Here is a 17,512-nt window from a genome sequence, read left to right as displayed (position 1 = left end):
GCCATGATGATGAGGATGATGATAATAGCATATTGTTATAGTGCTTTGAGTTTCCAAAGCACATTCAGATAGCATCATTTCATTTTAATTTTTACAATAGGAATATGAGATAGGCCAGGTTGGCATCTTTTTTTTTTCTTTCTTTTTTTTATATCTAAATGCTTTGGAGTATAAGTGGCAACTTAAACTGTTACCCTCTTCCCACATAACCTTTTGTTGAGATTAGCTTCTTTAAGGAATTGAGAGTTTTGATTAGGAGAGGAGGACAGACATACAGATAGTTTGGGGACTTAGTGTTCTCAGAAGTAACCCTGTATGAGATATACTCCCAACATTTAGGTAGCTGGAGAGACCAGCAAAGAACACCAGGGAACAAAAGAGATTTTAGAAATGAAATTGAGGACTTTAAATTAATCTAGCTGCCTATGTAAAAACTAACTTCTTTTCATCATTCTCTATCTACCAGCCCACTACTACCAGGAATTTACTAGATCTTTGTGGGTTTGTGTGGATATCTACCCACTTGAAAAAAAATTTTTTTTTTCCTTGGAAAATGAATTCTAGTTTCTAGACAACTAATTTGGGAATACTATTTCTTTGTAATTTAGGGAGCGTCTGCACATTTTAAAGTCTGTTCTTTGTTAGTAATATCGTCATAATCTTAATATATTAAGTTTGTACAGTACTTTTTATTTGTTTTGAGTACTCCATCCACACTGCCTCATCCCGTATTTATGGAGATTCTACTTCATTTGTCTCAGTAATTACCTTTTTTTCATCCCAATTACTCTTATAGAAGCTGGAATGCCTTCTCCAGAATGGACCAAGAGGAAAAGCAGACTTTGAAAATTGGGCATGGAGGGACCCTAGACAGTGCAGCCCGAGGAGTCCTGGGTAAGAGATATGAATGGAAGTTTGATGTAACTGCCACTTACATCAGAAAGAAATATTGATTAAGAACAGATAAAATTAACTAAGGCCATGCCATTTTCAGTCCACTTTGGAAGATTTCAGATCTACTGGATTTATAGTGCCATCTTCTCAAGAAGCCCTTGTATCATTTGGCACAAGGTATAGAAGGCTGTTAGAAATAGCCCCTTTTATGTCTGGATGGACTTAGAGAAAGAGTTTGTATCTATGCAGAAAAGAGTTAACACAGCAGGCCTGAAATCACTATCTTTAGAAAGGCCTGCTTGCATCTGGGGACTTGGATTTGGCTGTGTTCCCACCCTTCTCCATCCGATAAGGATGGGTTTACTGTGCCTTGACTGTTGGTGTGAACAGTGTGGTTTATGCTAAACGCCTGCTTTCTGTCTTGGAATCTGGGATTTTTGTCCCACCATGCAGGCAGACGGTGTCTGGGTGACCATTCCTCTCATCCCCTCCAATAAAAACTTTGAGTGCTGAGTTTCTAATGGGCTCCCTTGAGCAGGAACATTGTACACATGTTATTCCTTGTTGGATTGTTGGAGGAAGGAATGTGCTCAAGTGTCCCCCCTCATAAGAGGGTGAGAGAATAAGGAACCTGAGCATGGATTTTCTCCAGTGTCTTTACCCTTAGGATACAGCTGTGTAACCTTAGGATGTCACTGTAGGTAAATCTTAGCCATGGATGAATCTTCCAGGGTGCGATAGTCTTGGGGACTCCTGACAAGGTATATGGCTCTTTGTTCTGCTTATATCAAATCTAACTCTGACATTAGCTCTCTTGAGAAGGCGAACCTTATAGTTCTTCAGAGGAAGTCACTTTGTCTTGGGGACATTAGTTCAGTGTCTTATTGCATGTGGAGGAAAATTGATAGAATTGATTGAGGGGAGAAGAGTCATTTATCCTTTTTTCTTCCATCCTTTTTTTTTTTTTTTTGCATCTAGTAGAGGTTCTAAAGTCTACCTTTATAGACTGCTAAAGTGTGTATCCACAGGACAGAGTATGTTCTTAGAAACTTTTTTGTAACTGTATCCACAATCACAGAAATACATATGTTGGGATTCTCCCTATCTCCCCCTTCCCCACATACTAGAAAAAAACTTTTATGGAACAATACTTACCTTTTTACATGCCCTGGTGTTTTATATTTTATTGTATTCCAGTTTTTTTAAATGTTGATCATAATCCAGTAAATTGATTTCATGCTGCCCTAATGGATTGTGACTCATGCTTTGAAAAATACTGTGCTACATGATCCAATCCATTTTATTAGAGCTAAAATTAGATACAAATAAAAACAAACCTGATCTAAGCTAGCCAAAGGAAGTGAATGCTTACTTAGAAGAAAAGGATAAAATTGGTGAATAAAATTGTATTTTTCAAGAAAATTAGAAGCAGTTTATGATTTTGCATTTTCTGAAATTACAGATTTTATTTGATGCATGTTGACAAAAACATCTTTACCTGAGGTAAAATAGAAAAAAAAACATGGAAATTCATTTTCCTGAATTAGAGAACTTGAATGGGCAAATTCGGACACCTTAATTACTGTTTCTTACCATAACTAATAATAATCATTTATGTTGAGCACTTATTGTATGTGAGGTCCGTCCTATAGTTAGTGGCAAGGTCAGGAGCTGAACCTGGACCTGCTCAGTTTTAGTCTCTGTCCTAACCTGGGATGGCAAATACCTGGCACTCCTGCCTTTGTTCCCTGCTCCCCATGTCCATAGCAGAAATTACCAATCAATCACAGCATTCTCTGCCATTGGTTCTAGAAGTGGCTTCAGGATTCTTATCAGTTCAACTCTTCTAGAGTTGAAGCCTATTTGTTATAACCGTCTGTTTTCTAAGGCACAGCACCATAAATCCAAGAAGAAAGAGGATAAAATGTGCTGCTGTGATCGGCAGAATAATGGCCCCCCTAAAGATGTCCATGTCCTAATCTCCAGAACCTATGAATATGTTAGGTTACGTAACGAGGGGGCATTAAAGTTGCACATGGAATTAATGTTGTTCAGTAGTTGACTTTAAGAGATATGCTGGAATATCCTGGTGGATCCAGCGTAATCAGAAGGGTCTTTAAAAGTGGAAGAGGAGGCAGAGGAGTGTCAAAAAGATGTGGCGATGGAAGCAGAGTTTGTAGTGATGAGATTGCTGGCCTTGATGAAGAAGGGGGTCATGAACCAAGGAACATGAACAGCTTCTAGAAGCTGGAAAAGGCAAGAAAACTCCTCTAAGAAGGCTCCAGAGAAAGATTCTCCCCTAGGGCCTCCAGAAAAGAATGCATTTGTGCTGATACCCTGATTTTTACCGTAGTAAAACCCACCTCAGACTTCTGACCTCTAGAACTGTAGGATAATAAGTTTGTTTTGTTTTAAACCACTATGTTGGTAATTTATTACAACAGCAATAGGAAACTAATATACCCATCTATTATAAATTGCTTAAAATGGAAACTAAGTTTTTATACACCGTTTTAGAAGTTGTTTTTTAACTTTAGAGGTTAGAAAATTACAGTGAAAAAATTTAGAAAATACAAAAAAAATAAAGTTGAAAATAAAACTTATACATTTTCTACCTTCCAGCAATAATCACTGTTAACATTTTTGTTATATTTCTTCCTAGCTTTTTGTCTATGCAGAATTTTTAAGTTGAGCTGTTTTACTGTATATATGTACATTGTATCCTTTTTTTACTTAACATCATAACGTAGCATTTTTTCATGTTAATTAAAAATATTTGTAAACATGATTTTTTCTTGTTTTAGACTTTATTGAGGAATAATTGACCAATATAATTGTGTATGTTTAAAGTGTTGAAATCATATCAAGTATCTTCTCCTACCACAGTGGTATGAAACTAGAAATCTGTTACAGGAGGAAAACGATATTAAATAACACACTTCTGAATAATCAGTGGGTCAAGGAAGAAATCAAAAGGGAAATCAAAAAATATCTTGAGACAAATGAAATGCAAATACAACATATTAAAACTTATGGGATGCGGCAAAAGCAGTTCTAAGAGGAAAATAAACATTATTTTTAATGGCAACATCATGTGATGTCATATTGATTTAACCATTTCCTTATTTGAGGTCATTGGAGGTTATTACCAGTTTTGTTAGTAGGACTGATTTTGTAAGGATCATCTTTATGAATAAAACTTCCTCTTTGTTTTGGATTATTAAGCTAAATTCCTGGAAGTGGAAAGATACTGGTCTTTTAAGGTGGTTGCAAGGGTCTTGGAGAGTTAGATAAATGGCAGTAGAAACTTCCAACTGCAAAATGCTTTGGAATTACATGTGTAAGAGACTTGCCAGCCCTAAAGTGACTCTCATCATAAATAAATTCAATGATTTGAGAATAGAGTATTAGGACATTTGTATAGGTTTGCAGATAGTGGCTTTTCTTTTTTAATAGAGAAACATCTGCGCACAGAAAATTTGGGAGATAGAGTAGTAATTGTGAGACAGTACTTGGAAAATCCTGGTTTTCATTCATTCTTCTAATTCTGCACACTTTTTCAAACTGTTGTGTATTTGCTTATGCTTTTCCTCTCAGATAAACTGCTCACCTCTGTCTTCTTTAGTTCTGGAAATCCTACTAACCTTTCCTGATTTGGTTAAAATGCTGTCTCCTATATGTGAAGCCTGCCCACTTGCTTTTTTATATTGCTAATGTAAAACTTCACTGTATTCTTTGTTTTTGTTAACTCCCTGAGGGCTAAAACCAGGTCTTATTTATTTCTGTACCTATACATAAAATTTTGAATGGTTGAGTGGAAAAAGCTGAATAAAAATTCTGTCCCATAAACTGTCCTTGAATGAAAAGCTGCTGGTTGGCTAGGTCTCAACTCCAGTTAATTTTTCTGTATACCACTTCTGTATTAGTCTTCCTAAAATTCTGCTTTCACTAATCACCTAACTTCGATGGGCCTTGGTCTTCTCGGATATAAAATGAGAGGGTTAAGCAGGGTAACTCTAAGATGCCGTCTTGTTTCATTCTGGATCACTGAACTAGCAGAGAAAGCGTTGTCAGTCCAGCATTTAAACCATGACAGAATCAAACACATCAGCCAGCTCTTAAGACACCCTGCACTCTGGTTGAGAAACCCACTGTGCTCATCCTTGCATCTGAGAATTTGTCAGTTTGTTCCTTCTTTAGAACATGCTTCTCTCTTATCTGCATCTTCAAATCCTGTACATCCTTTAAGTGCTAACTCACGCTAAATGCTTGAATGAAGCATTCTGGCCTCTGGCCTCTGTAGCCATTTAGAGTGCTCCCTCCTTTGACCTCCTACAGCAGTTATTCTCTCTGTGTTCATTTTGACACAATCATATACTGTTGTATTGTTATTTAGAGTTATTCGCTCATTAATTCAGGCAACATTTTTTTGAGCACTTGCAGTTTCCCTTATCTGTATTGTATTTTTCCCACAAGATTATAAGCTCTTTCAAAGTCAGGAAATGTGCTGTTCCATTAAAAGTGTTCTTCTTGGGATTGAGTGCATGGGAGCTCCTTGCAAAATATTGATTGGGGATTCTTGAATGGAATAAAATTGAATTGAATCTTTTATTATTGTACAAAGTTTTTGCCTCAGCAGGAGCTGCTGTTATTTGAAGAGTGCTATGCTCAACAGAGGATCCTGAAGGCAGACAGTTTTTATGTTGGTCCTTGAACCAATATGCCTGTCAGAGAAGCCGAGAGGGGTGGGGATTTGGGATGGACTTTATGAAGGAGTTGGGATGTGAGCTGTGTTTCAAAGGATGGACTTTGAATACTTTACTAAGGAGTTGGTACTGTAGGCATTGGGACCCTATTGAGGATTGTTTGGGGGCTTTGTGCAGTATAGGTTTTCAGAAATGGTATGAATTGGAAGAGGAAGGGATAAGATGTAGAATAGCTAGGTTTACAGTATATAGGCTGATTTAGGCTGGTGGCATTGGGAAGAATGCCTAGATGAGTAAGGTGGCAGGGGGGATGAGAGGAAGGGGGTCTGCTGTCAGTCTGGTTTGAACTTTAACTCCACCATTTACTAGTAGTGAGATGCTGGGCAAAGTTCTTAGTCTCTCCATGCCTCATTTTCCTCACCTATCAAATAGGGATAATTGTATTATCTTTCAGGGTTGTTATAAGGATTAAATGAGCTAATGAATGGAAAACATCTAGAGTAGAATTTGATTCATAGTAAACTCAGTGAATCTGCTATAAATATTCATGATAATTCTTTTAGCTTGCCAGTCGTTTCTCCTTGTTGCTTATAATTCTGAATTGTGGTGGTTATATTGTGTTCTTTTACAAAATTGTATCCATTAATGAGAAATACTTCAATTCTTACAAAAATTTGCCTGCTCTTAGGTGAAGAAATGATTATGTCCTCTCATCCTCGGCTGGTGAAATGTGTTCTCATAAGGATAATGTCTGAAATTGAGGAGACATGTGAGCCATTGTACTTTGTGTATGGCCTACGCGAACATACACTCTCCAAGCTCTCATTTTACCCTGTATTCTTTTTTGTGTTGGGTTGATTTGTTGTTTCTATTTTCTTGATTGTATAGTGCTGGGCACTAATCATCTTTAAATGGTTCATTAGTTATGATGATGGCTTTTGCTTTGTTTAATAATGAACTCTGTCAAATATTTTATCATACCAAGATTAATTGTACCATGTATTTTCACTGATGCCCATATAAAATTCCAGTGAGTCCTTTGAGGTTTTTCCAAAAGTTTTTGTTATCTAATTGTCTGGATTGAGGTTTCTATTATGTTTCACACTTCGGAAAAGGAAAAAAAGTCTCCCACCCCCACTTCAGAATTTCTTACTTGCAGGACAAGTTCAACCGATTGGAGTGATAGGAACCCTCACATTATGCTAAATAAATGGTTTTCCAACTGTATATTACATATGCCAGGAAATTATGACCAATGTATGTCATAAAACATTTTTAAAACCTAGTTTTCACAATAGAGTGTCATGATATTTCTTTCTTTGATTTGTAGTGGTTGGAATTGGAAGGGGAACAAAACTGTTGACCAGTATGTTGTCAGGGTCCAAGGTAAGAATACTGGAATGGTTCTGTTTTTCTTCAGTGTTTTCTTAATGACCTATGTGTTGGATTTTATCAGTTAAAAAATAAGCTGTATAAATTGCATGAATGAGCTTAAAAAATAAGCTGTATAAATTGCATGAATGAGTGTCAACACAGTATTAATCACAATGTCTATAATCATGATATCTGAGATTCAAAATATTGAGACTATAAATTCATGATTGAAAAACAAATTTGACTCATAGAAGCAAAACTTTTGTGATGCCCATAATTTAAACATACGTATTTAGGTTTTTTTGGTTTTGTATAATCGTATTTCTTAAATGAAAGGGAACTTACAGATCATAAATTCTACCAGAAGATTTTTTTAAACCTTGGAATTTTTGTAGAAGCAATACCATTTTGTAAACCATGCAGTTTCCAGCAAAAGATATGCTTTGTTCAATGGCTATAAAATGTTTACTAAATAAAAGAATGGGGCCTCTTTAAGATGATGTTACATCATTCCTTGACTAAATCCAAAAGCATCTTTCGAGGCATTTGCTAGGAGAGGGAGGAGGGGTTAGGCAGAGGCAGGAGAGGCTCTAAACCTGTTGAGTGAGAACCCTCATCGAAATAGCAGGGGAGCCCTAAGACAAGTCTAGATGTCAGTGTTTGACCTCTCCGGGCCTCTCAATTTTTCCTTAGGAAAAATGGTTTTGATTCTCTCAAGGGTCTCTTCTAGCTTTAAAAGAGATAATAATATCTGTATTCTAATTAGCAACTAGGTGCTGGTTATGATAGCTGGGGCTAGGGGCCAGTGAAAATGCCTGTGGAAGGAAGATTAATATGCCACTAGTTAGGGAAGAATTTCAGCAATTTCCTGGACTAAACTTTTTATTTGTTTTAAAACCCTTGCTCCAAGCAGGATATAAATAGTTTGGATAAAGTGGTTTTGTCTAAATTGTTTCTTAAAAAAAAAAAAAAAAATGTGGTCAAAGACCATTTAAAAAACTTCCCATTTCGTTGCAGACTGATTGATGACTTTTATAAAATACAATTAAAATGTTATGGCAATGTCAAATTGCTAAAGAAGTTTCTAAGCACCTTCATTTTCTGAACTTATCTCATGGTGGATACTGGCCCTTGGGCCATACTCTGAGTGCCAGGGGTCTAAGTAAGCTTTTCTTAAAATAAAAAGCCCTGGAGAGCCTGTTGCCTTTGATATCCCATTTTAGTTATTAACTGGCATAAAAACCTGTGTCTTTCAGTTGGGAAGGATCTTAATACCTTAGATAAATGGAAAAATTTCCATGCAGCTTGCTCTGCAGTCTTCAAAATATTGGTGTTGAAAAATCACAGAATATAAAAACTGTGTTAGAGTGGAGGAGTTTGACAGTTTTACAGTAAATTTGAACATTGTACTTAAATACTGACACATGGAGTTTAGAATCTGTTTCTGTTACAGGATTTGCCAGTTGCTTGATGTATGTTTCTTAATTCTAAAATATAAACAATGGTTACCTTGATACAGGATTATGGATGATTTTATTTTCTTTTTTCACATTATTTGGTATTCTCCAAAATCTTTACAATGAAAAGTCACTTTTATAATAGCAAAAAGATATATTTATATTAAGGAATGTGTTTGTTTTCTTTTCCCCCCAAGATAAAATACGTGAAGTTCACTGGAATATTCATTATCCAGCCCTCCCCTCCAAAACCACAAGTACATGTAACACACTATGTGTTGTTGAAAGGTTTTACACTGTAAATTCCAGGCATATTTCCAGAAATATGATGACTGGAAATATAAATACATCACTGGCTCTGGCTTAAGTTTATTTATCACAAACCATTTTGGTATTCAGCTAGGAAAGCTGAATGTCATACAGTGAAATCACCAATCCTCAGATGACTGTAAAGTAAATAGAAAATCCCAGGTGCATCTTATTATAGAGACCTAGTTCTTAGGTGTTTCATGTTTCAAAAATAAGCGTTATTATCTTGTTAGCTATTTGTGTTTCTTATACTTTTAATTTTAGATTATGTACTTGTTGAAAAAATTAAATCTTTTAAATTTTACCTTTAAGTATGTTGGACATTACAGTTTTATCAAAAGTAGTTAAAAGCTGTTAATGAATTTTTTAAAAATTTATTTATTTTATTTATTTATTTTTGGCTGTGTTGGGTCTTCGTTGCTGTGCGCAGGCTTTCTCTAGTTGTGGCACGCGGGGGCTACTCTTCATTGCGGTGCACGGGCTTCTCACTGCGGTGGCTTCTCTTGTTGCGGAGCACGGGCTCTGGGCCTGTGGGCTTCAGTAGTTACAGCACATGGGCTCAGTAGTTGTGGCTCACGAACTCTAGAGTGCAGGCTCAGTAGTTGTGGCACATGGGCTGAGTTGCTCCGCATGTGGGATTTCCTGGACCAGGGATCGAACCCGTGTCCCCTGCATTGGCCGGCAGATTCCCAACCACTGCGCCACCAGGGAAGCCCTGTTAATGAATTTTTAAAAATAGATTTTGTTTTTAGCACTGGCTGGAATCTTGGAGATCTTCTTATGCAGTGACTTTCAAAAATTTTTTGACGAAGACCCACAATAAGGATTTCATTTTACACCATGACTCTATATATCCATTCATGTATAAGAACCAAAAATTTTATCAAACAACTTTAACCCTATGTACAGTGTACTCTTGATATCTTTCTTTCATTTAAAAAATTGTCTGCAGCCTTCTAATGGGGCACAGACCTGCTGTTTGACCTAATGTTTACTTTTTCTACTTTTACAGATGAATTTTTATTTGCATCACAGTGCTACTAGAAAAATTAGACTTTTAGTATGTGTAGAGTGGGGTTACCTCAAGAGTAGAAGTATTTAGTTCTAGGATGGCAGGTATTCGCTGTTCATGTTATAGCCGTATCGTAGTACACCGTTGCCTCACTATCCAGTCCTAAGGAGAGACATTGCTGATTGAATGTGGCCTAACACTCTTTCCTGCTGAACCAAGAAATATCCTTAGAATCCTGTTCAGTGTAATAAATACCAGTTCATACACTATCAAGTAATGGGTGGAGTGCTGACCTTTACCTAAAATATTTAGGCCATCAGATTAATTTGCCTCCATTTTGTGAAGACCACAGATTATTTAGACCACCCCACTCCTTTCATGCATTCCTTCCCAATCAGATTGGAGTAAGATTTAAGAAAAGAGCCCTTCCTTGTCTTCCTCATTAGCTTTCTCTCTTGTCGTATGGTAAGCCTTGCTCTGCCAATGATCAACTTTCTCTTGAGTCATTTTTTTTCTCACTGCATTCTCTTTTGGGATTATGAGTATAATGTGTACATAAAGCATATAGGTTTTCTGTACAGTGCCGGTTATACAAAAGTTGCTCAATAAATACTGTTATTACTGTTCTCAAGTGTTTCACTATCCCCAAGTCTCTCTCTCCTGAGTTTCAGGCCTCTTGGGTCTCTCTGGCTACATGTTCCATAGACATTAATTTTATTCAAGCAATTTCTATTGGAAATCTTGAATACAGTTAATTTCGTTGCTTTTATTTCTATCTGTGATTTTTGGTGGCCTACGCAAAAATACGACATTCATTAGAAAGAGAAAGCATGCCAGTTTTTTAAGGAAGAGACTTTACTCTGGGCATTATAGTCAGAAAGAAATTTCTTACAGTAAGGGATATTGAGTGACAGATAGTGGTTCTCAAAATAGTTTACAACAGGTGAAGAAGGGATCTGCATGAAATATAACGTTGGTAAAAGAATTCTAAGGGGTTAGGCTAATACATCCCTTTGACCTAACTTGATCTAATTGTGGAATATAGATTACCTAGAAGAAGGCAATAGATGCATAGTCCCTTTACTCTCTTCCCTAAATTATACTTTCTTTGAGGCAGTCATTCAGCAGAATCTGGATGACAGATGTACTTTGAAGTAACAGACTTTGATGAGGTTTTGGAGTATTATCTTTATTAGCTTTCTGTATTGCTAATTACAAGTTGGTTACGTATATGTGCTTTTGAAACCAGTGAGCGATGGAAGGGTTGATGTTCTATTAGGAAATCACTGATGCCATATAAAGACTCTTAACTAGCATTTTCCAGGTATATAGTGTGTATATATATATACATATATATGTATATATATGTATATATATATATATATATGCAGAGATAAACCATAATAGTACCTGTAGGCAAAGCCAGCATTTCATCAGAAAGCAGCTTTGTATCCCCCTCCAACCCTTGAACAAGTGTTATCATTGGGATATACAAACTTTTCCCCCGGGATATGTTCAGAGAGCAGTAATTTCCCCCAGGTATTCAGTAGCATTTTTAGGTTAACCAGTCAATGTCAACTCTGAAGTGTGACTTGAATAATGTTCCTCTGAAACTTAGCAACTCTCGGAGATTAGAGCATCTCTAATCTACTTTCTCCAGAGGTAGTCTAATTTGTACCTTTTCTTTACACTCTATTAATATTCATATATTTCATAAGTACTATATTGAAAATTTTGAAGGACTTTCATTTATGAACTGTATAGAGCTATTGCTTTTTAATGAAGATATTCAAAACCACATGTTTTCGGTGTGGTAGCATAATAAGCTTATCATTAATAAACATATTTCTGCAAAGTTCTCCAGCTTACATTGCTCAGCGTAACTACAGATTCTTTTCAGTGGGAATTATATTCCTTGCATTTTTCTCACTACTTCATGTGAACCTCCAAATAAAATTTGAATTTGATCAAAAGAGAGGAATACAAAGAATATGTAGTACAAGTGTGGCCTGAGATGGGAAGCAGAACCATCCTCAGTTAACTGAGTGATCTGCTTCTTCACTTGTGAATAATGAGCAGTTCTGAGAAGTGACTTTTATCCTTTCAGAGAGCTTAAGAAGTAGCAATTTCTCTTTATTAAGAAACACATATGTACATTACTTATGCTATACTAGTTTTGCCTTATTTTCTACATATTTAGCTTTTGTTTAAATGCATAAACAAGTTACTAAGATTACTCTTGGTATTTCATGTAAGAAGTAATAAATTGATTAAAAATTAATTTTACTTTTAAGTATGGTAAAATCATTGAATCTTGAGATGACTAGGTAGGGGATTATTGTACCATTCTCTCTACTCATAGGTATATTTGAAAATTTTCCTTCAAAGTCAAAACTGCCCAGTAGAAAACTGGTTTAAAAAAATTTTTTTTACAGTAACAGTATATTTATAAGCCATGATTATCAATAAAATCAGGCTTTTCCTTGTCATGTTGGCTGGTGTGGGAAGTTTGTGAATGTTCCTCAGTCTATACAATGCTTCCCACATACCAAAAACTAACAAAGTGGGGCTTCCCTGGTGGCGCAGTGGTTAAGAACCCACCTGCCAATGCAGGAGACACGGGTTCGACCCCTGGTCCAGGAAGATCCCACATGCCGCGGAGCCACTAAGCCCGTGCGCCACAACTACTGAGCCTGCGCTCTAGAGCCCGCGAGCCACAAGTACTGAGCCCGTGTGCCACAACTACTGAAGCCCGCCCTCCTAGAGCCCGTGCTCCCAACAAAAGAATCCACCACAATGAGAAGCCCACGCACTGCAACTAGAGAAAAAAGCACGTACGAAGACCCAATGCAGCCAAAAATAAATAGATAAATAAATATATTTATAAAAAAACTAACAAAGCAATTACAGTCTATTGATTTTTGCCTTTATTTTGTATCAGGTAGTATTAGTAAGGTTCTGTATAAACTTTAAGACATGCATAACAGTTCTTCTTTACCTTAATGCCTATTTCTCTCCCTTGTTTCTCTTCCTCTAGAGGTATATTGCCACTGGCGAACTGGGGAAAGCTACTGACACGCTAGATTCTACAGGGAAAGTAACAGAAGAAAAACCTTACGGTATGAAGTTCATCTTAAGTAGTCCTTGTTTTTAATATTTAGAGAAAGTTTCTCTGAATTCAGAATTTAAAATAAATCTCATATTCCCAGTGATTTTAATTGTCAGTACATTTCTTTGGGTTAAGAAGGTTGGAAATGGTTTATCACATATTTGCTTATTTGGTATGTCTGTTAATAAAGATTTATAATAATTGCCTCTTTTCCTATAATCAGTTTTTCTTTAATGTGCAGAATTCTTCCAAATAACTCCCTTGCCAAAAACCATTTATAGCTAGGATTTAGGACATTTTTCCTAGTGAATGTGAAACAAAGCAGAGAAACTCTCTTGCTAGATTTTACCTGCATCTTGCCATTGTTGTTGTTTTGGTCTTGTTTTTTATAATTATCTCTTAGCTGTTGAAATAAATGTACTAGCTTTAGTACTTTAAAATTGATCATATTCCTGTGCTTTTGGAGTATGTAAAAAGATAAGACAAAAGGAAAGCTGTTTCTCTAGCAATAAAGCAGAACTCATTGGGGCCCACCTTAATTTTTCTACCATTCCTTCTTGCACTACTTTAAGAAAGGATAGATAAATGAAATGATTTCCTAGCAATTCTCATAGTGCTTATGCTATTTATAATGCAGCAGTTGTGGTTTTTGTACAGTCAGTTTACCTACATTATTGTGTCATCAGTTGTGAATTATTTGTAAGCTTCCTGGGTTTCTTTTCTGCCTGGGCTTAATGTTATCTTTTTTTAATGTACCTATAGGCAGTCTAGCATCTGCTTCCCTATGTTTTTGTGTTGAGTGGTCTTAATATATATTACATATTACCCTAGTAGTTAGACCAACCTTCTTCTTGTTCATAATAGCTTCACTTGTCCTGTTAACATTTATATGTGGCTTAGTATCTTGCATGATTAATCAAGCACCAAAATGAAAAGAAAAATCACGGATTTATTTTGAGTCCTTTAAAAAATAGATGTTGAATTAGCCTTGAAATGATTATTATTATGGAATAATAGCAGATGCTCACTTAATGGAAACCCAACTGTAATCTTCAGCCAGAATGCTTTTAAGATTAAAGCAGCCTAGGAGGATGTCAGCAATTTCCAGAGTATCCTACAGTATACGTTAGTACACATATAATTAGAAGAATGGTGAGGAAGTAAAGTTGGTGAGACTTGGTTGGATGGGGTAATGACAGAGAGGAGGTTGTTAACCACGACCTAGGTTTCTGGGTTGTAAAACTGGTTACATGATGGTGCAGTTGGTTGAGTAGGTGATGTTAGAAGAGGACCAGGGTGATGGAACTACTTAGACATACTCTTCCTTCCTGCCCTTAAGCATTTTGGAAGTTTTAAAAACTCCACTTTGTATTGTGTCATTTATAACCTTATTTACTTACCTTAAAGAAAGCATATTAGTTTGTTAAAATCGTCTCATTGTAATCTTGAAAAGCAACTTTCTTTAGGCCCTGAAAAGGAGAGCTCTCTATAGTTTATTGAATAGTATTTGTAGTCCCAGAAAATGAGAGCTCAGAGAATTTTGCTGATTGACATGATTTTTCTGTATGATTTCTGTAAATCAGTAAATGTTTGCCATCTGTTTAAGCTGTACAGCAGGGTACCAGGGGGAAGATAAATATAAGACCTACCCTGTTTCCTTAAGGAACTTCTGTCATATAGAGAACTAGGACCTATGTTCTCAACCCTCTGTGAACTAATACTAAGACCTCTAACCTATAGTTTCTAATGGCTTCTTTATTATCCTGAAATAAAAGTCAGAGGTATTCTCCGCTACCTACACGTTAAAAAAAAAATCAATGTAATACAGTAAATGGACTATAAAGAAGAAATAAAGGTAATTTATAGTAAAATAGCCACATCATTATGTAAATATACAGATATTACTACATGGAAAGTCTTCATGAAGTAGTCATATATATATTATATATAACAGATACTTATACATAAATCACTGTGACTGCCACAAGTCAAATGCGGACTGACAGGAATGTTATATTGATGACTCAGTACTGGAAAGTTCAGTATATGTAAGACTGTACAAAAAATTCTGCGTTTAAATGGGAAATGGAGTTATGTTCTAGCCTAAGGTAATTATAAACAGACTTTCACCCACATGAACATCTGGCAGACCTCCAGAAGTCATGCAAGGGCATAGGACAGTTCTTCACTGTGCTGTACCACTGCACATTGCAGGAAATCTAGCATCCCTGGTCCTCGCCTATTAAGTGCTGCTGATGTTGCCACCCTACCCAATCATTATAACAATCAAAAAAACGGTTCTTAATTAAATGGCAAGTGAATGATCTTAGGTCATTTTATCCTATCTAGACAAATACTGTTTTTAGCCATAGAAAATGAGTCTGTAGCTCAGTAGACGCAACGTTCAAACCATATTAATAGGGCCCTTTCTTTTATTACACCTTCTGTTATTTCTAAATAGTGTTTTTCACCATTTATTAAGTATATATTTACATGTTAATTCCTAAACTGGGGCTGAGACCATGTCTCTTTTGGTTCTTGGTGTTTAGAACAATGTGTGGCATATAGAATAAACCATTTAGTGTATGAATAAACAAGGCTGGTGATAGAGGCGTTTGCAAAGATGACTGCAGGGAAGTCACAGGAAAAGCAAAGCATCTTCCTACCTTCTGCTGCTCTTTTCTCATCCACACCGAGGTATTAAGTCTCAGGTACAGTTGCTGGTGTCTCTGAGGACATGTGGCTTCAATGTGCTCATCTGTTCTTCAGGGAGCTCAGGACACTAAGGTTGTGGCTTCCCAGGCTTTCTTGGACATGGGCCAAGCTTCTGGAAAGCCCTAACAGCTCCTGTGATGGGAATAATTTTTTCTATACCTCCTGTGGCTTTTCTTTTGGGAGGCAAGAAATGTAAAATGAAAGTGGTATCTCTTGCTAATCCTCTGTTCTAAGCACGACCACCTCTTAGTCCCAAAATAGAAAGTGGCCAAGTCTTCTGGAATGGATGCGGCTAATGTTGTAGCTAATGGGAGTGGCTCCTCTTGGATTGTGGTTCGGCTGCCCACGTTTCCTAGAGGAAGCTGAAAAGTTAAATTGGGTCTCATATTGTCATTTAAACAAATAAGGCACACACTATAGTAGGGCTAGTGAGTAACTGGGTATCAGTCATCCCATGGTGCCTTTTGTTTGTACTTAAACTTTTTTTATTATAAAGTATTTTTACAAATAAAGGAAAGTGGAGAAAATATAAATTTACAGCTTAATGAACTATCACAAAGCAAATATCCATGCACCTACCAATCTAGTCAAGAAATAGAAAATTCCTAGAAACCCCCCTCATGCCCCATCCCGGTCACTATAACATCTCTCTTTTCCAAAGATAACTATTATTCTAACATCCAACACTATGCTGATAATTCTAGAACTATAGTATAGTTTTGCCCGTTTTGGACTTTTTTATTGCTGTGTAGTATGCCACTATGTGAAAAAAAATGTAGAGAGATGTGTGTGTATATATATACATACACACACACTCTTCTGTCGTTAGATATTTGTGTTGACTCCAGTTTGGGGCTTTATGAATAAAGCTGCTCTGTGTATTTTATACTTGTCTTTTGGTAGACATGTGCAATAATTTCTCTTGAATATATACCCAAGTGGAATTGCTGGGTCGTAGGGTAAGTGAATACTTTACTGTACTAGAAATTGTCAGACAGTTTAAAGTGGTTGTATAACTTTGCATTTCTACCAGCAACGTGTAAGAGTTCCACTTGCTCCACATCCTTGGCAACACGTGGCAATTAGTAATGTTTTTAATTTTGGCCATTCTGGTAAGTGTGTCGTGGTATTTTATCGTGGTTTTGATTTCATTCCTAATGAGATTCAGCACTTTATCATATGTTTTTTGGCTACCAAGCCATCTTTGTGTATTGTCCAGGTCTCTTGCCCATTGCTTTGTTTTGTTTGTTCTTTCCCTATTGAGTCACCTTTTTTTTCTTTTTAAAGATTGATTTGTACGAGTTTTTCATATGCTGCGGATATGTGCTCTTCTTTTTGGTTGTACGTGTTTACAGATATTGTCTCCTTCTCTGTGGCTTGTCTTTTACCTCTCTTTGTTGTGTCTTTTGGAAAACAGAAGTTCTTGTTTTTAGTCTAATTTATCAAGTCTTTTCCTTCATGGTTAATTTTTTAGTGTCCTGTTTAAGAAAACTTTTCCTACTCCAAAAGCACTAAGATATTTTTCTATATTCTAGCAGCTTTATTGCTTTGCCTTTCACATTACATCTACAATGCACCATTTTTTTCTATATGGATATCCAGTTGGCCCAGCACTTTTCCCCACTACCTTGTTTCCTGGATTACAAATCAAGCATCTTATAAGCATGGGTTTGTTTGGAATCCATTTTGTTGCATTGGCCTGTTTGTCCTTGTGCTAATACCAAACTATCTTAATTGGTATAGTTTTAGAATAAGTCTTGTTATCTGAAAGAGCAAGTTTTCCTACCTTTTCTATTTATTTATTTATTTATTTTTGGCTGCGTTGGGTCTTCATTGCTGCTCGCGGGCTTTCTCTAGTTGCGGCGAGTGGGCTCCTCATTGCGGTGGTTTCTCTTGTTACGGAGCACGGGCTCTAGGTGCTTGGGCTTCAGTAGTT

General features: G+C 36.4%; 1 protein-coding gene across 1 annotated transcript in view; it reads left to right on the top strand.

Moving 5' to 3' along the window:
- TRUB1 (TruB pseudouridine synthase family member 1) overlaps positions 1-17,512 on the top strand; it is a 31,952-nt gene that overhangs the window by 2,771 nt on the left and 11,669 nt on the right. The window contains 4 exon segments of the mRNA XM_036829636.1: positions 797-829; positions 832-894; positions 6,931-6,986; positions 12,790-12,871. Coding sequence (XP_036685531.1) covers positions 797-829; positions 832-894; positions 6,931-6,986; positions 12,790-12,871 — 234 coding nt within the window.

The sequence above is a fragment of the Balaenoptera musculus genome, chromosome 16 (assembly GCF_009873245.2).
Source record: "Balaenoptera musculus isolate JJ_BM4_2016_0621 chromosome 16, mBalMus1.pri.v3, whole genome shotgun sequence".
Classification (NCBI taxonomy): Eukaryota; Metazoa; Chordata; class Mammalia; order Artiodactyla; family Balaenopteridae; genus Balaenoptera; species Balaenoptera musculus.
Note: the sequence above shows the minus strand (reverse complement) of the source record. Positions and strands in the feature narration are given on the sequence as shown.